The sequence below is a fragment of the Neospora caninum genome, chromosome XII (assembly GCF_000208865.1).
Source record: "Neospora caninum Liverpool complete genome, chromosome XII".
NCBI lineage: Eukaryota > Apicomplexa > Conoidasida > Eucoccidiorida > Sarcocystidae > Neospora > Neospora caninum.
Genome location: NC_018398.1, coordinates 2,048,143 through 2,071,971, shown reverse-complemented (window position 1 = coordinate 2,071,971; position 23,829 = coordinate 2,048,143). Strand labels below are relative to the sequence as shown.

General features: G+C 53.2%; 3 protein-coding genes across 3 annotated transcripts; 1 reads left to right on the top strand and 2 right to left on the bottom strand.

Annotated features, from left to right (window-relative positions):
- Window positions 1-5,545: 5,545 nt before the first annotated feature.
- Window positions 5,546-6,124, top strand: NCLIV_062820 (conserved hypothetical protein; the record flags this gene model as incomplete). Its single annotated transcript, XM_003885833.1, has 1 exon — window positions 5,546-6,124. The coding sequence occupies one exon, from the start codon at window positions 5,546-5,548 to the stop codon at window positions 6,122-6,124; it is 579 nt and encodes a 192-aa protein (XP_003885882.1).
- A 2,831-nt stretch (window positions 6,125-8,955) lies between these two features.
- Window positions 8,956-18,494, bottom strand: NCLIV_062810 (conserved hypothetical protein; the record flags this gene model as incomplete). Its single annotated transcript, XM_003885832.1, has 6 exons — window positions 8,956-13,673; window positions 13,886-14,356; window positions 14,777-16,005; window positions 16,532-17,394; window positions 17,622-17,712; window positions 17,983-18,494. The coding sequence occupies 6 exons, from the start codon at window positions 18,492-18,494 to the stop codon at window positions 8,956-8,958; spliced, it is 7,884 nt and encodes a 2,627-aa protein (XP_003885881.1).
- Window positions 18,495-21,069: 2,575 nt separating this feature from the next.
- Window positions 21,070-22,228, bottom strand: NCLIV_062800 (conserved hypothetical protein; the record flags this gene model as incomplete). Its single annotated transcript, XM_003885831.1, has 2 exons — window positions 21,070-21,144; window positions 21,485-22,228. The coding sequence occupies 2 exons, from the start codon at window positions 22,226-22,228 to the stop codon at window positions 21,070-21,072; spliced, it is 819 nt and encodes a 272-aa protein (XP_003885880.1).
- Window positions 22,229-23,829: the final 1,601 nt, after the last annotated feature.

The window sequence follows — 23,829 nt, the reverse complement described above, 5'->3', positions numbered from 1 at the left end:
GGTGGAAGCGTCGCACAGCGCGGGCGCAAACGGAGAAGCGTGAAGAAACCCGGAGAGACGCGACGAAGAAGGCACGAAAACGTGGAGAGAGACGAAATGGCCACGGGAAAGGAAACACGTCGCACGGAGAAAAACAAAACGGCAACGAAGGCAGGGATAAACGGCGGATCAGGACGGCCAGAAGACGGAGGAGGGCGTCGAATCGAAGAGAAAAAAGAACGATAGGGTCTCTGTTTCTAGAAACGAGATCTGCGGAGACGCCTCGATGAATATCGCCGCTCGCCCGTCCACCCGCCAGGCTCGCGCGCTACTGCTCTGCGCGCTAGTCTCGCGTCCCCTCTCTCCTCAGAGAGAAAAAAGAATAAACCGGCTCCTTTGTGGTTCTTTTAGGTCCAGACAGGCGGTCCTGCCTCTCTCCCCAGATGAGCAGCGGCCTCTGTTCAGCTGCGACGTCCCGCGGAAACGGCAGACGCAAACGGGATTCGACTCCGAGGCTTACCCAACAGCGGCCCCAGAAACACGAAGACTCCTTCGCCTCGGCTTCTCTCTTTCAACGCGTCGCGGGCTTCTGCCGGGGCGCGACGCATTACCGCTGCAAAGACGAAGACGAGAAGGGTGGCCCCTCGTACAGGTGCGCCTGTTTTCTTGGATGCCGCAGCTTTGTTGCGAAGGCGCAACTCTGTCTTCTCGCGCCGGCTTCGTCTGTTCGTCTCACGCCCTTTCGCTCGCCTTCTTCGCGTGTCGGACGGACGATTCGGCGGTTTCCTCCCACGGCCGAGGAGAAGAGGACGCGCGCCTTCCTTCTCGAATCCTCCCAGAAAGCGTGGAGAACTGGAAACCCTATGGGAAGATGCCTCCGCCTCTCTGGAAGACGGGCGTCGCGATATCCTTCAAAGGCTGCACAGAAACAACAGCGAGTTGCTGGCGCTCGAGAACTACGGGAAACTCAAAAACTCAGACCCACCCCCGATACGAGACACTCCCGGCAGCTGCCCTTTGAAAACGCGGGGGAGAACGAAAGGCTTCATCTCGTGCACATGCATTCCCTCCCAGAAACCCCAGCACTCATACGCATTTGTGGAGGGCGGCACAAACTTATCGAGGCAGAGAGAGAAGAGAGATCGAGTGAAAGGCAAATCATACAGCTCTGTCCACACTTGTCTCTGGGCCAGTTTACGGCGGGTGGTTTGGCCTTACGAATTTTCTCTCGACTGCCCCGTTATTAGGGCGCGTCGGTTTCGGGTCCTCGGTGTCACTACCTCCGCTGGGTGTTACAACGCGTTCTTTCGCCGTCCTGTTCTTGCTTCACATCAGACTTCTGTCCCGGCGTGCGACCCTCTCTTGTTCTCCGTCCTCGCCTCGGGCCTCTCCGTCCTTGTGTCCTCTTTCCTGGCCTTCTACCATATAGAGAAGACAACTGAAGAAAAGACTGGATTCCTCGTCAGTCAGTTTCTGGGTTGCCGACCTCCTTGTCTCCCCCGTGCGCGAATCCCGTAGTGCACCACGGAGTGTATTTCTTGATAACGGTAGACGTGCGTCTGTGTAGATGCAACTGCATGTATATATACTGTTTTAAAGACATGTGGTGTGAGGCAGGTTCGGCATCCTCTTCGTTCGTCTCGTTCGTTGAATTACGCATGTGTAGCCGCGTTGCTACACAGAGGACACACCGCGTGGAGAGGGAAGAGAGGCGCGGAAAATAAGAGAGCACAGGAAGTATCGCCTGCGTTCACGTGAGCCGTGTGTGCCGCGGCGAGAGCATGCATTCCTCTCAAGCACACTCTTTGAAAACAACGAAAACTTTCAGGCTCCTCCGCCTTGTGACGAGCATATCTCCCTCACACGTCAGCCAATAGGAACTCGGAAGAAGGTACATACCTCTCTGTAAGCATGTCTATAGGTAGACACACGGTGTGTGTACTACCGTAAAAGCGGATATACGTGTAAAAAATTTAAATTGCAGATTTCCCTGTAGAAACACCATCTGTACACGTCGAGGGTTTGTACCAAAGGACGTCGACAGACAGAGGGCTCCGGTACGTGGCGACGGAAAAAGGAAATGACTCTCTGAAGCTTTGAGGCGACGAAGGTGCCAGGCTGGACAAAGCTGAGGTGTCTCCACGCGTGGCAATGATGAACTTTTCACCCCCCAAAGAGAAGCATAAAGCATCGCCGGGCTCCTCTTTATCTCACTGAGAAAATGGCCAATGTGACTGTCTGCCTGTCCGGGACTTTTTTCCCCGTCTTGCCGCCAGCACGCGTCGTCGACAAGACGAACGGTCGCTGTTGGTGCATGGACACATAAAGACCGTAAGTCCCGCGCGACGGAAAAAATGTGAGAAACCCGCCGAATTATCCGGTTTTCGATCCTACGACCAAAAGGGAAGGAAACCGGCTCGAAAAGCGATAAGAGAGCGCTCACTCCGGCCACAGGCCCCAACTGTGACTCTGTCACCGGACACATATATGCCGCTGGATGTTCGTGTTGATGAACACGGAACAGGTAAGTATTCATCCAGCGAGGCGGACCGGGAAGGCTGTGACAGGCGCAACCGAGAGCACCTGCGCGTTTCGCAACAAAAAAGGAGGAAGAAGAGGAAAATCAGAAGGCAAGAAAGGGACGCCTGAGGCTGGCGTCGGGGTGCACACAGACAGGAAAAAGAAAACACGAGAAAACGTCCGTGCCAGGGAGGAAAAAGCGGTCAGGAAGCTGTTTTCCTGGGGTTTTCGCGCAGCCTGCAGAGCGAAGCGCGACACTCAGGCTCTCTCCTCGAGGGTTTTCGGCGGCACAACAGGCGGGCGCGCACGCGCTTGCCCCGCCTCCAGTTTGCCTGCACAAGGGAGAAGAAGCAGAAATTCCCAAGACCAAGCGATGCGAATGCGGCGACAAGGGGAGGAAGACAGTAATACAGAAGGGGGGGAAAGCTGGGAAAAAGGCCTTCAGGAAAAGGACGATGCCGAGCACATGGCTTATCTGCTGGCCCTCTTCTACACCCGATGGCGAGACCCCACGCTGATCTAGTGCAGCCGATAGAAGACCTCGTTGAATCTGTCTCATTTTCGGGTCTACAACACTGCTGTGCCAGCAGTTATGGGGTCCGTTCTTACTCTGCTTCTGTCGTTGATCGCTTTCTCCGTTCCCTGTCGCCCACTCCTTCCAAAACCCCCCTGCCTCCTCTGTGGCCTGCCACACAGGCGGAGGCTAAAGCGAGGCACAACGTTCAGAGGAAGCCCAGTTTCCACTGTACATACACCCGGCACACACATCCACTGAAAACGCCAGAGCGCGCACAAAAAAAGCCACAGGCTAGCGCGCGACAAGGCGCCCCGGCGGATTCCCGAGATGCCATGAGACAAACACGCTCGCGGCAACGGAATACAAAGAGAATAGCGCGCTGTCGCGATCCTCCCGTGTCTTTTTCTGCTTTTGCGGATCGGTTTTTTATCGTACTTTTGCGTCTTGATACTGGAGTTGCACACCGCGGCACACTAGGCAGAGAGAGACCGGGGGAAGCCGTTCAAGAGACTCTGTCCGGACACGATTGCACAAGAGGAGAAAACACATGCTTTTTGGGCTCCTTAGGAACAAATGTATATAAATGCAGCGCAGGTCGGTGGCGAAACTCAGAACAAAGCATGCTTTGGTATGTGGACACAAACAGGGAGAGCAAACACGCGGCAGGGCAGTACAGAAAGGCGCCAAGGGCGCCAGAAGGCACTGCCTGTTGTTGAGGCATACGCGGCAACGCCCTGATGGCGTCGACAGTCCACCCGAGGGGCCAAATAAATACGGAACGTGGTGCCTAACTGCTTGTATTCACGGTCGATTAAACCCAGCATGCTTGTCTCTCTAAAACGACAATCCACTTTTTTAGGCTGACTTCATAGCGTCACTCAAAGAGCTAAAGCAGGTGGGGGGGTGCCTCTCCAATGTCACGGCGGTTCATCGAAACAGGGATTTGGTACGGAATTCGCGCCAGGAGGAGGCGGGTTCAGCCATAGCAGCACTGGTCGCAAAGTTTCCCAGTATTTCCCAGGTTGCAAGGCACATTTTAAGGTAATATATAGAGCCATATATGTCCTCTTTCAGCTAAAATATTTTCAGGATGCTCGCGTGTTTTCCCATTAGCACTGAACGTTCACTCTTGGCAGCAGACAACCCCTGGTGGCCTCGGGAGCCTCTATATAGCTAACAAGCGGCTGGGCAGCCAGAGACGCTGCTTCGAGGCGAGAACTGGGGCATTAGGCACGTGAGCGGAGAAAGAATTGGACGAGAAGAGAGAAAGATACATTTCGGGCGGTTTATTTATCTCGAACCAGGACTCGTTGTGCGGCGTTCTTTTGAAAAGTGACTGGTGGGCATAGGCCATCGTCTGTATCGCTTGTCTTCGCTGAATCCGCGCGCGAAAAAAGCGGGGGGCCCTCAAACATTGGTTTTTTCTAAAGAAGTGGCATTGATCAAACAACCATGTAAAAAACGCGTCGATTGGCCTTATGCTGTGCGTATGTATTTTCTTGCTCCAGGCGTCATTCCTCCACCAATGAATCGCGTTTGCCATTTGCGCACGCTGCCTTGTGGACCCTCAAGACAAGCCTGCAGTCTGTGGTCGCAGCGGATTCTGCCGTACTTTTTCGTGTCGCTTTTTGAAACTTTCCCCCAATTAACGATTTCATCATGAAAGGAAGACAAGCGAGTGAATGACGCGGTCATATCCAGGCTTTAGTCGCAAAGGCGTCATTGGCGTCCTTTGGCTACTTGCATTGAATCCGCGGTCGTGCCTTTCTTGCCTCGAGCACTCTTCTTTTGCGATCACTTGCTCTCGAGTGTCAGTTTCCTTCGTCAGATCAAGCCTCTTTTCTCACTTCCGAGCTACTGGGCTTCAACTAACCATTTAAATCCGAAGCTGGTGCGCCTGGTCAGGCCTTCGATGAGTTACCAGACTTCCACCCTGGCTTCCACACACAACTTCGGTTGCGCTTTCAACCGCATTGCCTTCAACCGACTCAGTCTCTAGTTCGCGTTCCCTCTTTCTTTCCCTGGGATTTTTTATCTGAGCATATTCAGAGCCATACGTCTAATCTATGGTGTATGGTGTTTATTCTTTTACATGTCCAGGTCTGCCCAGAATTTCATGCAAACACGTACACGTTGATTTTGCGCAGTTCTCCCCATGTTTGTTTTCTTCATTGTTCATGTCTTTTCTCTTCTGTGAGTCGTTTTTCGCGCTCTTTCAGCGGTGCATATAAATTGAAGTGACATAGTCTGATGCCGATTGCTGTCTAAACCTGACCATCACTAGTCGTCTGTTTCGGGCGGCATCCTTGCACCGCCTCCTGCTGTCGAATACTTTCCCTCCTCTGTGCAACCGTGCTTCGCCTGTTGCTATCACTATCGGCTAGAAGTTCGTTTTGCTTTTTCGCACTCTCACTCCCTTCGTCGTCCTTCTCTTCGTTACCACTTCTCGTGACACTTTCTTGTCAGTGTTCGTTTTTGGGTGGTCTTTTTCTTCCTTGTCTTCTTCCGTTTTCCTCTCTTCGCGAAACCATGCGGTTCACTGTAAAGAGCCTCTTGGGGCTCGACCTGGCGAGCTGGGTGGCACTCGTTTCCCTGTATAATCTTCTTTCGGCGACTGTCGAGTTGTGGTCAGAGTCCCGCCGTTCGTGTCAAACTACGGGGGTAGATACGTTGGCTACCTTTAACTTGACGTCTTCCGCCTTCACAGTGTTTGCGGGAACGTTGGGGATTCTTTCTACAATTTTCTATTCTCCTGCCTTTGTTATTTTCGTCCTCGTCGCGGTCTCGATCACGACTTGTATGGATATCGCAGAAATCGTCACAAATGCAACGTCGGTACACCCGAGCACAGTGCAGTTCGTGATGACTGCCCTTCATCTCTCAGTGACGGTGGTAGCACTCATTATTCTCTTCTCTTACTATCGAGTCTTGAAGGCTGGTGGTACTGGACGAGAATATCGAGTCCTTCGAAAACGTGATCGAACAACACATGCACCGCCTTCACCTTCGTCATACGCAGCAGAAACGGCTGCTGAGGAAAGCCCGCTGCAGCAACCCGGCTCAAGCTATGGAACGACTCTCGGAGCCGGGGTCGGGCTGGGTCCATAGCGTAAAGAAGTTGGGAACGAGGAAGAAGAAGGTGAACAGAACGACGAAAAGGAGAGAAATGATGGCGAGATGAAGGCCGTCGGCCAAGGTGGGAAACAGTGCCACGGTAGAAAGTACTGTGCTGTCTTCGGTGGAAGGGGACTTGATACCCACCCGCAGTAATGTGGGGCAGCACATGGCGTTGCAGGCACGTCTGCCTTTGTGGTTGTTAAACCTGTGGACGGCGAAGGCAAAAAAAAGGGATAGGAACTCCTCCACAAGAGTCCGGAGAACGCCGCGGAAATGCATATCTACGGTGTTCTTCTTGGATCTAAACTCACAGGCGACGCTCCGGTGTTGCTGATCAATCACTACATCCCGTGACAAAAGCATATGCGTGAAAGACGAGAGTTTCAACGTTTTCGTGGACACAGGGGCTTCAAATTTTAACTTGAGAGCTCCTGTTCATGTTCACGCGAGAAAACACGTCTACTTCTCCATTATGTTTTGTGAAAGATCAATCTGCTTTTTCGATTTTTTCTCATCTGCTTCTGTTCTAGTAAAAAAGCACGCAAGTGCCCCCTCCTAGGGATGCGAGTCCGTAGACGACACACAGCAAAACAGAAGCACAGTGTGTTACGTTGAGACTGATGCGGAAGCCAAGCAAGATGCATTCTAGCAACATGGCGTTTCGTTTCCACATGGACAATAACTCAAGGAAGTGGGAAGCTATGAGAGAGAAACGAAACAGAACCACGCGCGCAGATAAGGAGGAAAATTCATGATACTGGCGGGAACAAACGGCACTGGAGTGTGTGGTAGTGTGATGGGAAAGCAGTAGCGTGAGATGGGAGAGAAAGTCATTCTCCTACGTGTACCACAAAAGGGAAGGCAAAAGCAGAACCAGAGGAACACTATCATCAGTCATTAACAACCGAAAATCAGTTACATCATCTGCGAGAGCAATTCTAACGAGACGTTTTCTAGGAACTGAGCACTCAATGGCACGTGTGGGAAAGAAGGGGATCAATTACACATCTCACGCAAGTGAACAGTTGCCGTGTACGATTCAACAGGCTTCTCACTTGAGAACAGAGTGCTAATAGTGCCTCAGCAAGCGTTTCACGCCGTCTCTGTGCAGTCTCCCACATGTCATCGGCCTCCGCTGCCGGGTGTGCCCTTTGCCGGCGAAGCAAGTGTCGCACGAGTATCGTCATTGCGGGACAGGGCCGGACTGCTGCAAGTGCGGAAGGCAGCTGCAAGTGCGGTAGGCAGCTGCAAGTGCGGTAGGCAGCTGTGTATAGTCTGATTCAGCGGGCTGTTTCAGCCATATTTTTTCTCGATTTTAAATTCGAGTGAGGGACCAGGGCGACTGTAGCCTGCCTCCTCTCCCGAAACGTATGTTCGAGATTTCATTAAAAATCGATTCGTAACCGCATGTGACAGCGATACGCGTCTTCGTACGGAAACGTGGTAGCCCTTTTACTGGCACTGCGTGTGTCACGGAAGCTGAGAAGGGAGGCGTCTCTTTTCTCAGCTGGTACGTCAGTGTTGTTTCAGAAAAAAAGCCTACAGAAGATGAGAGCGTTTTCTTCATTGCAACTTCGAAAACGTTGTGTGCTGCTCCTTTAAGTCTTCTTCCTATTGCGTACCCGCGTTCTGTAACCAAATCATCGTCACCAACACTGTCTGGACCGGAAAAGTTCTCCGCGCAACGTGACTGACACATATACACTATTGCAGCTCGCGACACTCGGTATTTCTGTTTCGCATCTAAAAAACCCATTATCGAAGCAAAAAGGGCGGGTATGCATGGTGTGCATGTATGTACAGGCCAGTGCAAACGCACACATGCATAGGACAACAGGACACCGTACATGACGGCAAAATCGTCTTTCTCCCTTAACCTCCCTTCCTGGTCAGCGAATGGTGATTAGGTACAAACGGAAGGGACGTTTGGACACCCGAAAATGATCGCAGTGCCTGTTCCGTTTCGAGCAAGAAATTGGATCAATGGCTTCAAAAGAAAGTAGCTGCCTTTGTTCTTGCAGTAACATCCGGCTGCTGCATCGCTGGCATTCGTGGACTGGCATGCGACAAGGCATGGCCCTTTTCCGTTCAGTTCCAGGTGAAGCGACAACGCCTCGCGTGTGCACACGCGTTCCCCGCTAGTGTCTGTCGCCAAATGGGCAAATGCCGCTGTGCCGGTACAACGAAGCTGGTCACAGAACAAATGTGCGACACGAATACGCACACAGAGACCGGCCCGACACGTATCACGTCTTTCCTCGTCGTTAGTCTCTCTCCCGAACCGTGGACCCAATCGGTACAACTCAACGACAGGACACATGGTAATCGAGGACCAAGTGCTCGCGTGGGCATCCGTGATCGTCCGAAGATGATCGGTGCTTGCGCGGAAAAGGCCTAGACTTGCAGACACACTGTTGCTGTCATCAAATACGATGTATGCCTGCTGCCCTCACCATGCAACCCTGAACCCTTGCTTGACGCGTAACGGATCCTGCGTCATCGGCAAAGAACAGTGCCATTTCTGGCTTGGCACCGAGGTCGTGCATCCGCGTTTCGTAGCGAGGCTGCTTCGACCGTGCTCTCCTGCTGCCTCCAGGACACTCTCTGTACCCTCTCCTTCTAAGAACCATCGCATGAGCCCGGGCCGGTCAATGTGGAGTAATGGTCTCTGCATCTTTTCCCGTGAGTTCATCTCTGCCCTGCCGCCCTCTTCGTTCGTACCCTCATCGGTGTCAACCGGACAGCCGCAACTTTCGATCACTAGAGACCCCTGTCGTCCTCTCTCCGCTCCAACTGCGCATCGTCCATCCCTGTCGTCCCTGCTACTCCCTCCTGTGTCCGTGTGAATTTCTTGGTCTGACAAATCGAGGTTCCGTCATCGGGGTTCCGTGCAAACCCATCGGTATCTGCGCTGTCCTGAAGCCCAAAACGCTTCCTGTCCTATTTTCGTGACCCTGCGGTCCAGTGCCACCCGAATCACGATATCTCCACTGTGACGTGCTCGCGGGCGGCCCCGACCGCCCCTCCTCGAGCTCTTGTAACCCTGAGCCCACAGTTCTTGCCGCAGTTACGGGTGTACCATAGATGCTTAGCCCAACCTGAGGTTTTGCTCTGACAAAACCACAAGAGTCGTAAGTGCGATCCTGTCCGTTCTCTTGTGGACTTCCACGAAGCTTCCTGGGCACAATCATAGGCGTCCCATTGGCCCCGATCGCTCCTTGCCGACCCCAGACAACGGGCTGGTGCAGAAACGCCTTCCCTCCGGGGATTCCAAAGTTCGCTCTCGCGCGAACTGAAGGGAACAATTCTTCTTCTGAACCAGAGAAACCTCGATAACGAGCCCGGTCCCAAGTGAACTCCACCTGGCTAGATGGAGAAGACTGAGCGTCTCGGCGAGGAGACGAGGCAAGCGTCCGGTCGCGAGCTGAACTACGTGGGGACCAGCCTCGAGAGGCCGCAAGCACAACCTTGTCGTGCCCTTCTGCATCTAGAGAGCGTGTCAGGATGAAGGGTGTCTCCACTCGCCCGTCGTCGCGTTCCTCATCACTTCGACCAGCCTCACCGATTTCCCCGCCCGTTCCCCCTTCTTGTTTGCTCCCCTCCATGTTTGCATTCGAGTCTGCGCCGGAGGTCTGCACGACTAAAGCTACTAGTGGCGGTGTCTCTACAGTTTCTGCCTGCACCGAGTGAGGGGTCTTTTTGCGACGAGCCGCAAGAGACTCAAGCAGTCCCTTCGTTCTGTTCAACTGCGTCCGCAGCTGCTGCTCCTCCTGCTGGAGCTGCATCCACCTTCGTTCCTGCTGGTCCTCTTCAGACAGCTCTTCAGTCACGTCGCTCGTTAAGGCTGAATGTGTCGTTGTCTCCTTAGTTCCCTCAACCTGGCTCGAGGGGACCCTTTGATTCGCGCTAGGCGCAGGTGTTCTCATAGAAGAGAGGATTGACCCGAAGCGGATCGTCCTGGTATCTCCCTCGGTACCTTCCTCTGCAGGCCCTGGAGACTGGCGTCTCCTCGCCACACTAGCCTGGTCCTGTGGATCCCCCATAGGCGTCCCATTCTCTCCTGTGAGATTCTCTCTCCTTCCCAGACCCTCCGACGGGACCGGAAAGATAACTGAGAGAGGCGTCAATACTACTTCTGGCACACTGTCACGATTGCCACAATCCCACTCGCTCTCGTCTTGATCTAGTAGTGCAGACGACACGTCTCCGGTCCTTGCGGGCGCAGATCCACAACGCGGCACTACATCAGGTGAGGATCTCCCTTCTGGCTGGCAGGCCGCCACTGAAGGCCTCGGCCTCTCTCGCTTCGTCCTGTCACCACGGACGTCGGACTCTGCCTCATATACCTCTCCTCTACGACATGGCGCCGTCTGCTTCACTTGACCTGCATCATGACCGTCACACCGGAAGACGAGCTGGTTCCTCGCCGGCATGAACAGGTCGCCCCTTAGGCCGACACCATCGACGTCTGCATCTCCTAGAGGCTGGCACCGTGTCCCTAGTTCTTCGGTTTCTGATTTCAAAAACAAACGATTGGGTACCCCTTGATGCAGGTCTGCCATCGCATGAGTATCCAAATCGTCACTGCGGCCGCGCGGCCAGTTACATTGCGGGTCATAACCCTCACCCGAAGTAGATTCGGTGTACCGCACTTTATCCAGAGACCCACAGGATGCCCCAAGGCGGTCAGCTGTGCCACATCCAGTTTCTGGCTTATCTCTGGTAGAGCACGTCCGGCGACTCTCCGCGGTCAGCAACAAAAGTTCATCGTGAAGGGAACGAGATTTAGCATTTGAATGCCGCAACAGAGGTATATGATGAATCGCATTTGCTGGTGTCTCACGATCTTTAGTGCCGTCGCCCACCAACTGGTCAACGAACGCGTCGCCCTGCATTGCCTGAGTTCCCTTTGTCACATAGCTGTGGACGCCACCAACATGCTGACTATTCCTTAGGACCACGGCGGGTGCGCCCATGCCGTGAGTGTGTGGAGCTAGAGACGGCTGAGGACCCATCCTAACGGCATCTTCGCCTGCACAAGCACGAGGGTCACCAACGGCTGTAGTCACGTCAGTCTCTGGAGCAGGCTCTGCCGTTTTTTGCACATCACTTTGACCAGTCAAACCTGTCTGACTGGCATCTTTAAACTCGCGGTTCTTCTGGTCGCCTTCGGCTCCACTTTCCATCCGGTTAGTTCTGTTGTGACCTCCTTTTCCCTTTTCAGACCGTCGCAGCTCAGGCTCATCCTGAGAGTCGACGGTAGTCATTACGGATTGGAACGGCGCAGCAACCTCTGAACACGAACTCCGGTCTTTGTTTGACCCGGTTGGAGGACTCCATGGCTCACTCTCCTCTTGTAAACTTTCTAGAGGCGGCCTACCTGTTCCTATGAAGGAACGGGAAGGAATCGCTAAGCTGCTGTCCGACTTTCGTCGCGTAGACACGCAATGACCGGATCCCGATATCCGCTGAAGGGACGGTAATCCTGTGAACCCGACAGTGTTCGGTAAGTTGGATCCTCCGGAAAGACACGACTGTACCACTCGATGACTATTATTCGTCTCTCTATCCACGCCTGCGCCTGCTCGTTTTCCTTGAACCTCTTCAGTGTGCCCTTCGGACCTCCTCGCCTGGCGCGTCTCTGCCTGTGAACGCGGTAACAAGGCCCCGGGCTTCGACGACACGTTGGAATGTTTTCCCACTCCTTCAACTCGGTCTTGGGACGCATTACCTTCAACAGAGAGCATCTTTGCATTATCCTTGTCCCCCCTATCAATGCACATGCTGCCTTCAAAGAGCGCATCAGCAGCTGCCGAAAACGCTGCTTCATCATCACTGGAAGAGAAGGCAAGACAGCTACTATGGCGCAGTGCTCGTGTGCTGGCCTGAGGCGACCTTTTGTGGGACCGACAGGCCGACGACAGCACATCAGGAGTGGATTCGTCTCGAGCCGTTCGAACATGAACCTGCCTTGAATCTCTCGTTTGCGAACATGCGTGGTTACTACTTGCGTCGCATGGTCCTGTACCAGCTGCCAGGAGAGCATTATAACTAGCATCTCCTTCCTCAGCCCGAGTTGCTTTCTCAATTGATTTGTCGCTTGTCAGGCAGTTTGCTCCCAGCGCCGCAGATGCCCGAACTTCCCGCCAGGGACTATTCACTTCCACCGTTGCTGTGTCCTGATCGGGCATCTGGCGCTTCTTAGTCGTTTGAGGGGACAATAGGGTGACCGCAGACAACGCCATGGCGCCTTTAGAACTGCCACACGACACGGGCGCTTGAGTTGAAGGAACGCGTACATAATTCCCAGCCCCATTTTTGGGTCCTAACTCGGCAAACAGATCGCGGTCTGAAGAAACACATGGAACCCAAGACGGCGCATCACCGAACGGTAACAATGAAGAGGAGAGCTCTGCTAATTTATCAATGTTGTTGCTGCCGGTCCTATCGGAATCTTGGCCACAACTATACTTGGATCGCTTCTTCGACGTATGCCGAAGAGCAAGGTCGAGAAGAAACTCCCGTGTAGCAGTGCATTTGCCAGTGTTCAACGTGCTCCCCGTAGGAGTGTCGCTGTCTGCTGATCCGCGGCCAGGGGTCTCTCCTTTTTCGTTTCCTCGCGACAATCCACTTCTTGATCCGTCCGTCTCCTCACCATCCTCGCGTGTCCTGTGCTGTCCTCGTTCCTTCAACATCTCTCGAAACGGATCGTGCTCGCGAACCGCCTCCTGCACATTTTGCTCCTGTCCTTCCGAGTCCCCCAGCGGCCCCACTGCCCCATGCGGTCTCTCTGTGTTCCACGTCAGCCTGCTTCCTTTAATCTCGCTTCCTATCAGCTCGGCTACGTCAGCTAAGTGCACAGAAGGTACAGCAGTTCTGGTCCCGGTGCAGACGGCCGGATGTGCCTCTGATGGACATCTCGAGGCCTGTGGCAAAGGAAAAAAACAGACGGGAACGGGGGAACCGTCACTATTACAGAGAACTGCGCAGTTTCCAAATCCTGCTCCCGAAGTCGCGGCGCGCGTTTCACTATCCGCTTCTCTCCGGGTCCACGGCCATTTTGTGATTCTTGTCTGAAGGCGCGAATCCTTCTCGGCGGCTGGTCGCCTGGACTGCCACAACTGGCCCTGCCTCGGACTGTCTGTCCAACTATGGATACCCTTCACATCCAGTTGCAGTGTTTGACCTAGCCGAGGTTGACTCCCCTCACGCCCGGAGATACCTCCATAACCTGTTTCAGCAAACCGACAGTCACAGGAGCTGGAGGCTCCGGGAGCTTGTGGACACCGTCGAAAAGGTAAAACGAAAAAAATAGAAAACCCATCCTGAGACGGCCTCTGCTCCACCCGCAACGTCTGATCCGAGAGCTTTCTTGCGTCGCCTTCAGACCTCCTACGCCCCGAAAGCAGATTCATGAGCATTTGAGGGTGTATTTCTGGTCCCATCGCCTCAACACTATTTCCTCCAGCGACATGGGTCTTCTCTTGGACTCGTTTTGGTGTCTGAAGATCTGTTGGTGGACCACTGGAGCAAGATGTGCCTGACAATGACAGAAGAGACCAAACATGCACTCGCAGTGAAGGGGCTCTCAGGACCGGAACGTACAAAACCCTTCCAGCTGCTTGTCCGCACTTACCGCTCTCCGCCAGCCCGACTGAGTGAACCTAGCTGTGTCTATCCGGCACACGACCTGTAAGACCCTGATGCCAGTCTCACCCGCAGCAGCCGAACCTTGCTGACTGGCTCGCTTACCTAAATGGCCTCCAAATCGCCTCTCAATTACAGAGTGGCAAAACCGTATTACAGATGAGAGAGAATCAAGCTTTTCCTGCTGTGCCGCAGCTTTGTCACCGACCCATCCATCGCATCGACAGTGCCATCTTCCCTGTGCCACCAGGCCACCAGGGGCCCCGGATCCCGGCACTTTCGTGAATCTTAGCTCCTCTCCCTGTCTCCTGGATCGGAGGCCACGATTTTCGTGCTCTTCTCTAGACATCCAGTCCATGCCTCGCTGAACAGCACCGCATGTGCGGCCGTCTGTTGTTCCTTCCTGATGTCCTCTGGTGCCGCAAAGTTGCATCTGATGGAAGTTGTAGTGATTGTCAGTGTCATACACACGGAGCGGATGAACGCATCTGGGGGAGTGAAGACATTCTTGGACGACGGTCGCCAGGAGGTGCGGTGCCATCTCGTACCTGTCGCCGTTCGTGTTTTCCGTAACACCTGAGAATCGAAGGGGGAGGCACGGTTCAGAAAAGCAAGATAAAATCGAAAACGGGGTTGGGAGGGGGAACAAAACCACAGCTGCTCGTCGGTAGCCGCGAGCCCACACCGTTTTCAGTGGTAAGCACATAAGTCGGACAAGAGCGTGTACCACGAGTACAGGGGAAACAACTACAGTACATCAGGTTCTACCTTGTTGGCGACTATTGATCCTTATGCAGAATACACCCACACACCTGTAATCCCTGCATGTTAACTCGGCTGTTGAATCTACTGGCTCCAGCACATGTTACATCCACCAATTGTGACTTCGCCCATGTCATGCCTCAATTGGCCCTAGTTATGTGGATGCTCACACCTGGTCTTTATTCGCAGCTCACATGAGTGGGTAGCATTTATAAAGGGTAGCCTTATTCATACCTGTTTTATCACGGGAAACGCCTCTGGCAACAGAGTGGAGATTGATTGTGAAACAGAATGCGAGCCGGGGTGGCTCCGTCTGTTCTTCCAAAGCGACGAAGAACGGGTTTGCCTTTCGGGAAGATCGACCTTTTGGGATGTCGAATTCCTGTCCACGAAGTGGCTCGTCCCTGCCTCCATCTTCTGTCCCCAAGTGTGTGTACCCTGTGAAAGAGTCCCCCGAACAATCGTCAGCGTGTTCTCGGCATCCGCGCACTCTCTCCGTATCCACGCCAACTGAGACAGTTACTTCGTCTCCAGGAGAAGCTGCTGCTGACACTGCCGCAATTAGAGACTGTAAAACAACAAGAAGCTCCTTCTCGTGACCCTCCAACCAGAGTTCCTTCTGGCTCCTTACCATTCTAACACTGGGTAAACGGTCGTTGACGTCACGTTCGCACGACGAACTCCCTGGTTCGCACACACCTTGGGTCGTGGTTGCAATCGCCGCAACTTCGTCAGTTCGATCCGCGGATGTTTCTCCGGGTTGACTCGTCCGTCCCTGATTCGCGTTACGCTCTAGAGTCAGTCGACCTGCAGAACCCAACTTGTCCTGGGTACTGTAATCGATCCCTGTATTTCCAGAGCTCCCTCCATAGCGGTCCGACGCTAGGCTGTCCACATCATCACCGATTGACACTTGCACTACCACGGACGTGGCCTCAGAAATGACAGCAGTTGCTCGTTTAAGAAGGTCCATACAGTGATATAGCTCAAACGGACACGCTTGATCGATCGCAACGCACACGCAGCGCAATAAATCTGATGAACCACAGGCAGGGCAAGTCGCTTGAATATTCCTTACACCACGCCGACACCGATTCAACGGACGACCAACTTGGCGGTCCTTCCAAAGGTCAGGATTCTGCTGCTTGGGGATTGGATAGTTCTTCTGGTCCACCGTTGGGTGGTTCGACATCTTTTCGGACGAGACGGGACAACCCGGGCTACATCGTCCCAGCAAACGAAGTATTCCAACAAGGTTTTTATGGATTAGCTCGAGTTCGTCAGCCAGATGGTGGCACTCGACAAGCATGCCTTCGGATAAGAGACGGCAATCTACCTCGGACGACGAACCGTCTCCACTTCCTTGGACTCTAGGAACCGAACGCGTGGCGAGCGTTTGAATTGTGTGTCCACAACGCTCGAGAGACGAGAGGATCAAGACGTCTGATGCACGCAGTACTATGCTGGACGGAAGCACACGTAACCAGAACGCAGAAAAGCCAAAACATAGATTATCGATAAAATGTTTTACACTAGCTCCATGAACATGTTTTACTACTGAATGAACAGGGGGGACCCTCATAAATGGTACCATCGTTGCTGTTTCACGCCACACAGCTCCAGACGGTAGTGCTACCGACGGGATACAGTTTCATCTGAGATGTACAGCAAACGTAGAAGAGTCTCTTGCCGAAAAGTGAAGATGCTGCAACTCGTGAGGCTTCGCCCCTCCCCCGAAAACATTTAGCTGTCAGTCTGGCCTGCCCGCCCTGCGAGCCCTCAACCTCCGGCCCGACTTGAGCTCTCTTGACGGCAGAGGGCACACACACACTCGCAGTAGCCTCTTAACAGAAACACTGTGCCGGGCAAGCAATGGTACTGATTCTGCTAGTGCATCGTCTTTCACAAGCAAGGGCACTCCATGAAGAACGAAGAAACGAACGGGAAAAGTTATCAATATTGTAACCGGCAAGTGTCTGAAACACTTACCCTGCAACGTCGGTTGCTGTCCTTGATGCAGTTTGCTGTTTGTTAGCATAGTGCTTGCTTGACCACAAATCCTCTTGGCGATGCTTCTGCGGCATGGCGTAATGCTTTGGTCCTGTCAAGTACGGGGATGTCCATGAACGTGCGTCATGCAGCTCCCCGTTGTGCAGGGATGGGAGCACTTTCCTTAGTGGGCAGCGGCAAACCGGAGACCCACTGTTACCGGCTCCTCTTGGGGACAGTAATGAGTGAGTGACGCCCGGATCCAGATGGTCCGACAGCAGCTCATTCATGCTCAGCACCGATGGCCGCACCGCCGGAACCGAAGTCTGCTGGTGGGAAGAAAAATGCGTTGTTGTGGTATGAGAAGACATTTCGGAGTCCACCCCACCGTTAACTCTCACAGGAAAAGGATGCCCATCTCCATCTCCATGCTGGCCCACCGACGCCACGGGGAAACAGTTCTCACTTTGAAGATTCCGACTCTTGTCTTGGCTGACAATATGTGGGAAACGTCTGCGTTCCTCCACATAAAATACTCCAGTGTAGCCGGGTCCACAAAATGCCCTCTTTGCAGCGTTCCCATCGTGTTCCGGAGGGATTGCACAATAGCGACGATTCCCCTCAGTACTATCCGGTTCACTCCAACGGGATGACACTTCTGAAAAGGGGAAGAATAATCCTGTGGGTAGCCCAGCTGTAACGCGGTTAGACAGACCGTTCGCGATTCCTGAAAAAAGAAGGGCTGCTGAAGCAGCCGCCAAAAGAGTGACATCCTCGGAGAAACTGGCCCATCGTCGCAAGGAAGTTACAGCGCCAATGCTAAGGCCTACGTCCACAGTCGATACTAGAAACAAGTCCGCGGGCTGCAAATACAAACACACACACGATACGCTAGATATCGCCGTGCCAATCGTTTGTGACATTCTGGGAGTGAGAGGATGCCATTGAAAGTGTGAACAAAACCTGATATTTCATCCAGTACTGTTCACCTGGGACACACAGGTGTCGGCGGCAGCCGAAATGATAGGCACTACAGAGAGAAATGTTCCTGCAAGGATGCGTCGGAGTTTCCTGTGCAGTTTTCGCTTACAGACAGTCTCGCGAAGATAGAAAGAAGCCTGCAGATGGAGGATGAAAGAAGGCGTGACGTCAAGACGGTTTTTGCTGGCAAGTCCAGGATCCTGCGTAATGACCCCGCATAACATGCACGGGTTGGTAACGAGAGTCACCTTCCCTTTGCTGCCAGTTCTGCTAAACCGACACGCCTGCCAGCCTGACCAGTTCATGCAAAAGAATTCAACATCAGTGAGTCTGTGCATCAGCTCTAAGACACAACTTTCCACTAGGAAGGGTCTTCCGCCCATTAGACAGTCACTCGTGAGGCAGGGCGCCACTGCTACGTGGCAGCCTGCCCCAACAGGCTTACTCGATCAATCACGCATCCAACTTACCAGACAGCCACCTGAGGAGTAATCAGCTCGCATAGGAGAGCGACTGTAACGCATGGCTGAAGAGTGACGTCCTCAGCATGCTGACGCCCTCGAAGGCCGGCGCTTCCCTTGAAAGAAGTAGACTGTGCTAGGTGCAGTCCTCGCTCCACAGCAAGCCAAACTAACACCGTCAACAGGAGGAGGAGTACAGTCCCTTTGTTGAGTCTTATGGAACAACAAGTGAGACCTAATACTAGTAGTGCCTGGCAAAGAAACGCAAGACGTAAAAGCCACAGTTGGAACCGGAGGCTTTGGGGAAGGGCCGACCTCGCGAATCGAAGCCAGCCGGTGACATCCACCGGAAAGGGAGGAAAATATCCGCGCCTACAGCAAGGGATTGGCGTTGTAGATTCGGGTGCAGGCCTACCCTCCGGCAGAGGAGCATCGGCGTTCCTGCCTTCCAGCACCACCGAGGGTCGGCGTGGCAAAACTCGCAGCGGAGGCTGATGCGAGTGGAGTATCCTGTCCGCCATGAGTATGTACGCAAATATCAAAACTTGGGTGACGCACCAGAAACTAGCTCTGATCCACGAAGGCGAGAGTATACAAACGTCCGCCAGACGGCAAGGTACCACGAACGTTTCTTGACCCGCCACGGTACGAGAACTTCACCGCAGCACATCCGCTCCGTCGACCGCAGCGTTCACACGATCCTCTGCCGTTTCCACAGGCCGTCTTCCAGTATAAACCAAGCAGAAAACACGTACCGCTCATGAAAGGAAAACTTCTCAGATCTCTAGGTGCCACCGGGCGACGCCATTAGACAGGATTCTATACAGTTTGTATTCGCGTCAAGACAACGCTCGTGTGAATGGAGCGATGTGGCACACTTTCACGCTCATCCACGGAAAGTGGTGACGCCAAGGCATTGTTCCGCACTTGTCGAAAATCCACAAACTACTGCAGTTCCAGTCTAGCGGACGTTTGGTCCAAAAAATCTAGGGATCGCAAAACATCACGGAAGGTGGCTCTTCGTCCGTATCCTACCGCTAAGACGCCACAGTGAGAACGGAACCGGAAAAAGACAGAGACGTACCCCCGGAAAATGCAAGTGAGCGCGAGTCGCTGGCAATGGATGTACGGTACGGTTTGCGTTGACCTCGGCGAACCGAGAAACTTGCGACCCAACACTTGGACTGCACTAATTGTGTAGACACAAAATCCCCAGACAAAGCGCTTGTAGAGCTACCGCTGCCTGTCACACGGTTGGTGACCGGAATCCGTTAACGTACCAATGGACCAGTAAACGGTTCCCTCCTATTTGGTGCCCGTATAAAGGACCGATCCCCGTTCAGACCAGCGTTGCAGACCACCACGTGCAGCCCCATCGGAACCCCGAGGGAGATTACCCTCGCCTCTCTGGAAAACAGGCTCGGTAGGTGGCACCCCCTAATCAAACGGGCTGTGGTCGAGTGCTTTCGCTTCATGTGTGGACGATGCGGGGGATACCAACAATACACCCAGGCTGGTGTGTCACAACTGTGCTGTTAGCGTGCAATTTCGTGACCGGGTAATGCGACCAGAGGTCGCCCTGCGTCACGCGAAATTATCTAGGAACCAAATTCAACAAACAGATGAACTAATATGGAGGGGTGCTCCACTGTGAGAGTCGTACCGGAGGGACGGCGTGATTACAGACACCACGGCACGGTAACCCCTCCGAATTCTAGCTCTCTCCCAGAGCGGCGTGCAGCAGTACCTTTCGGGTAGAATCACTCTTCGTGAGATGTGGTTCATAGGAAAGCGTCGACGTGGTTCTACATCGTATCATAGTGAGGGTAGAATGCAGGGGTTTCTACGTTAAGGCGAAACCCCCTTCCGCGCTGCTCTACCAACTGTCGCTTTGTAACAGCGCGTCGTGGATGAGTTTGCAGGAAAACAGGTGAGGTGGCTGTTCCTGCTGCGCCGACAATCTGCCCCTTCACTGTTGACCACGTGGGCAACAGTTTTGCCTCCATGGAGCTTCGGTCGCGTTTTGTCGCGTCAACCGGACAACAGAAGATCGCGAGAGCCACTCGTTGAGATTAAAAGCTGTTTGGCAAGCATCACACAGCTTGCAACAGGTCTCGTACAAAGGAAGAAGTCGCGTTGCGGTGAAGCTGCAGAGAATCAGATGTGCTGCTGGACTTATCGACAGTATTTACATATCTTCCCCTGTTACCAAGAAAACCGCTTACAGGAAACCTTTCGTGCGATGCGTCAAAACGAAACCTTGGAACCACCGCAAACAAAAGCAGCTTCCGCCACAGCATTCTCTGGCTCCCATTATTTGCTAAGACGCTATCGTTCGCCTGTCATCATCGGACTTCAGCCACTCCGGCGCTACAATGACTGTGCGTGTAGGCGTGCTGCCGTAAGACCGTTGTGGAGCATTGCCACCCACATTGATGTATGCACGCAGAGGACTGTAGTCGAATATGGTAATTCTCTAACTACTACCCTTTTCCGGCTTGGAGTTCCCGTAAGTTTCGCCTTCCAGTGCTTGCGTTCTGAGCAGAGAGAACCCCTGAACTCGGCTCAACGTGTCGCATCTCAATCCCTTCGTTAGTGGGGGAGACATTCGCGTTCACCTGCCTGTCAGAGTGCCTCAAGTCAGTGGTGTGCAGGCATCAGTGTTACTCATTTCTGAGTAGAATCTGCCACAAAAACGCCACACAACCGAACCTTCATATAACACAATAGACAATGGTCAAGAACCTATGGCAAGAGAACCTGGACAACAAGTACCACCACTGGAAACACTCAGGGTGAGTCCAGCAGCATTGTGCGATGGCCACACAAAAAAGAATGACTGGACAGCCACAAACGGACAACTCCACCATCAGATGCGGGGAAGCGGCATTGGCCCTCAGTCGAATTACTGATACACTGCTGTATCGAATCGTTCTTTGCAAAAAGACGATACATGCCGATTGCGGTTAGGAGGGGGAGCTCCCTTGACAGCTGACCGACGTTACTCACGCCAGGCAGGCTGTCTGGTGCCCCAACCACACGGCATTGTAGGAGACACAGTGGGCGTCAAACGGAAAATACAGTGTGTATTTATCTTCAGGACAGTTCCTGCAGTAGAGGCCTGTATACTTTGATGGAGATCGCGCTGATGGAACGCCGCCTGACGGCAAGCTGACAGGAGACGTACAGACAGCACAGCAAACATATCCTGATGTGGAAAAGGCAGGACTGGCCACCAAGTCCGGAGTGAAGCCTGGTCATCACCCGCGACCTACGATAACTAGTTGGTGGGCGTGAGGACCGCGCACGTAAAGAGTCGCGTACACGGCGTTGCATCTGAGCTGGAAAGGGAAGCCCCTCCTCCCCTGTGTCACTCCGCTGCTTCGTAAACAGCAACAAAACCGGCTTGTTGATTGGGGATAAGTTGCAGGTCTTAATCTGCTACGGTCTCAGTCAGCGCAGATACCTCCGCAGACACGACACAGCTACTATCAGAGCTCAGCTTGCTTACATCGAATGCGCCAACGACAGAACAGTCATCGTCTTCAGCAAACGTCCACGCTGTATCTGTGCATTCCACCGTATGCGTTTCGACTTCGAGAGAAGGTGAGTAACTGCTGGCTGTGGAGGCGCCGTCGCGGCATGAAGTTCGCTCTTCAGCAGAACGCACCAAGCCCCCTAGAGCTTTTACAACGTCCTGAGCGAGCCAGATGGCTGTTCGCATGCATCCTCCGGCACCTCGGATAATGATGAAAGGGAACTGCGGAACGAGTTGTTTCTGAAACTGCGCATCCTTTGTTCCATTAAGGAAGGTGCTTGTGCGCTTTTGTTGCGATGGTTCGAGGCCAGCGTGCAACAGCCGCATGCACCGCTTAAAGTAGACAACCAGGGGAAGACGCCTGGTGACAAGAATCTCGTAGGGCCGTAGCGCAGGTCGTGCCAAGGGACTTTTTGTCAATGACAAAGCGGAGGCCGCTACAGCTCGTGTCGTTGGCGACGCTCTAGAAACCTCCAGAACCGTGTTCACTGTCGGCTTTTCTTGACGGCGGTTTTTCCGTGAAAAGGTCAAGGACCTCTCTGGTTCCGCATTGGTAGGATTCATCGAGGTTGCTGCCAATGCAGGAAAACTTGCTGCATCCGGAAGGGACAGAGAGCATGCCATAATACCGAGTGGCCGAAGCCTCTTAGTCAAGAGATAGAAGGAGTGACTTTCTGCCCCCCACGTGTCGGAGACACGGTTGAAAGCTATGCACATGCAATGTGAACTAGAACTAGCAGTAACAAGCTACAGGATCCGTGATTATATGTACAGACTGTTCATTCTCCTCGCTGCTCCATACAACACCAAAAGGAAGTTTCGAGCAAGCATTTCCCAAGGAACATACGCGGATTACGCGAAAATGAGTGCTGTGCGGATGCATCACACAGTCGCTGCATGCAGCTGCGGCAGGAACGACGGCTGTCACGCACGTGCAAGTCATAAATGGCAGCAGATGGGAATTAGAAAAACCACTGAATCATCGGTACTTCGCAGCAAACACAAAGCCGATGCCTTCATTCATGCCCAGATTGAAGTTCCACCTCTTCCCGGAATTTGCCGTTTTTCACCAGGGTGCTGCTCTTGCTCGGGCTTTCAACTCTGCTGCGTAGCGTGCACTACACGTTAAAGGACTTATGCCGTTCCAAGAGGACAGAAAGAAACTGCAGTATATTTTGTTGGCAGCCGATTGCAGACAATAACTTGCATGCGGGCGTACCAGAAGCCAAAGACGGGGTTCGCATCTTTGACTGCGAAGTGAGTCTCGCGGTGTGCTGACTGAATTGCATGCAGACCAAGCCATCTGCAGCGGCAGGAGCTAACTTTATAGCGTATCGTGTCCAGCTCTAACTGTCGTGCAACTACACTTGAAGAGATGCATTGGCACCGTAGATCCTATCAACGTAGGAACTGGGTTTCACACAAAGGAGGTATGACTTCACAATGCAGTCCATTTCCGTGTGCCGGTAGCCTCTTGGGTGTGTGCCGTTGAAGTCCGGTTTGCGTGCAGGTGTATCAGCTTGTGCGGGCGAAGGGTGGGGTGCAGAGGTCCGCCTGATGACAATCTATCTGACGGCTAGCTAACCTTCTTGATAAAACCGGAGGCTTTAATTCCCACCCCGCCTCTCACCCCTCCGATCTCCTTTGAATCCTCTCTTTGTCAGGAGGCGGAGACACAATCAAAAACACTGGCGTCTGAAAGACTCAGGTTGCCGTCACACTCCTGATACTGTGAACGAAATTCTTCGAGCTGGAATCTTGATACATTGGAAGCGAGTCTCGGTCGTCTGTCTTTTGGGCAAACGGAACCGGCACATGATCTCTTCTCTCGACATGAACCACCACCTTAATGCGACATTCACTCACATACGTCATCGACTGGAACTACAGCATAGATGCTTTCCGTATCTTTTAAAAAAACAGATGGTGCGCTGCCGACCAGCAAACGATTTATTTCGGAACTGTGGTCAGAACTCGGTGGCACACAGCTTTATCGTGGAACACGGCAAGCGCCAAAGCTCGCGTCAGCCGTCTGGCTGCGAATGGCAGGATGCTTTATTCGTTAAATTTTTCTGGCACACGCCTTGAACACTCCGGCTAGTCGCACCACGACAAACCCTTATCAGGAGTGCATGTTTTTTTTGGTAAGGAAACGATTGACTAGCGAGGAGTTGCGCCCGTGAGCTGCAAGATCACGAACCGTGGAGCTGTAGAAGAAATATGATGTCTTGATAGCAGGGAGTCAGAATGCTGTTGGGGCGCTGAAGGCGACGGGCAACCCGACATGGAGGCGTGTTTCTATATGTGTCACACATGTA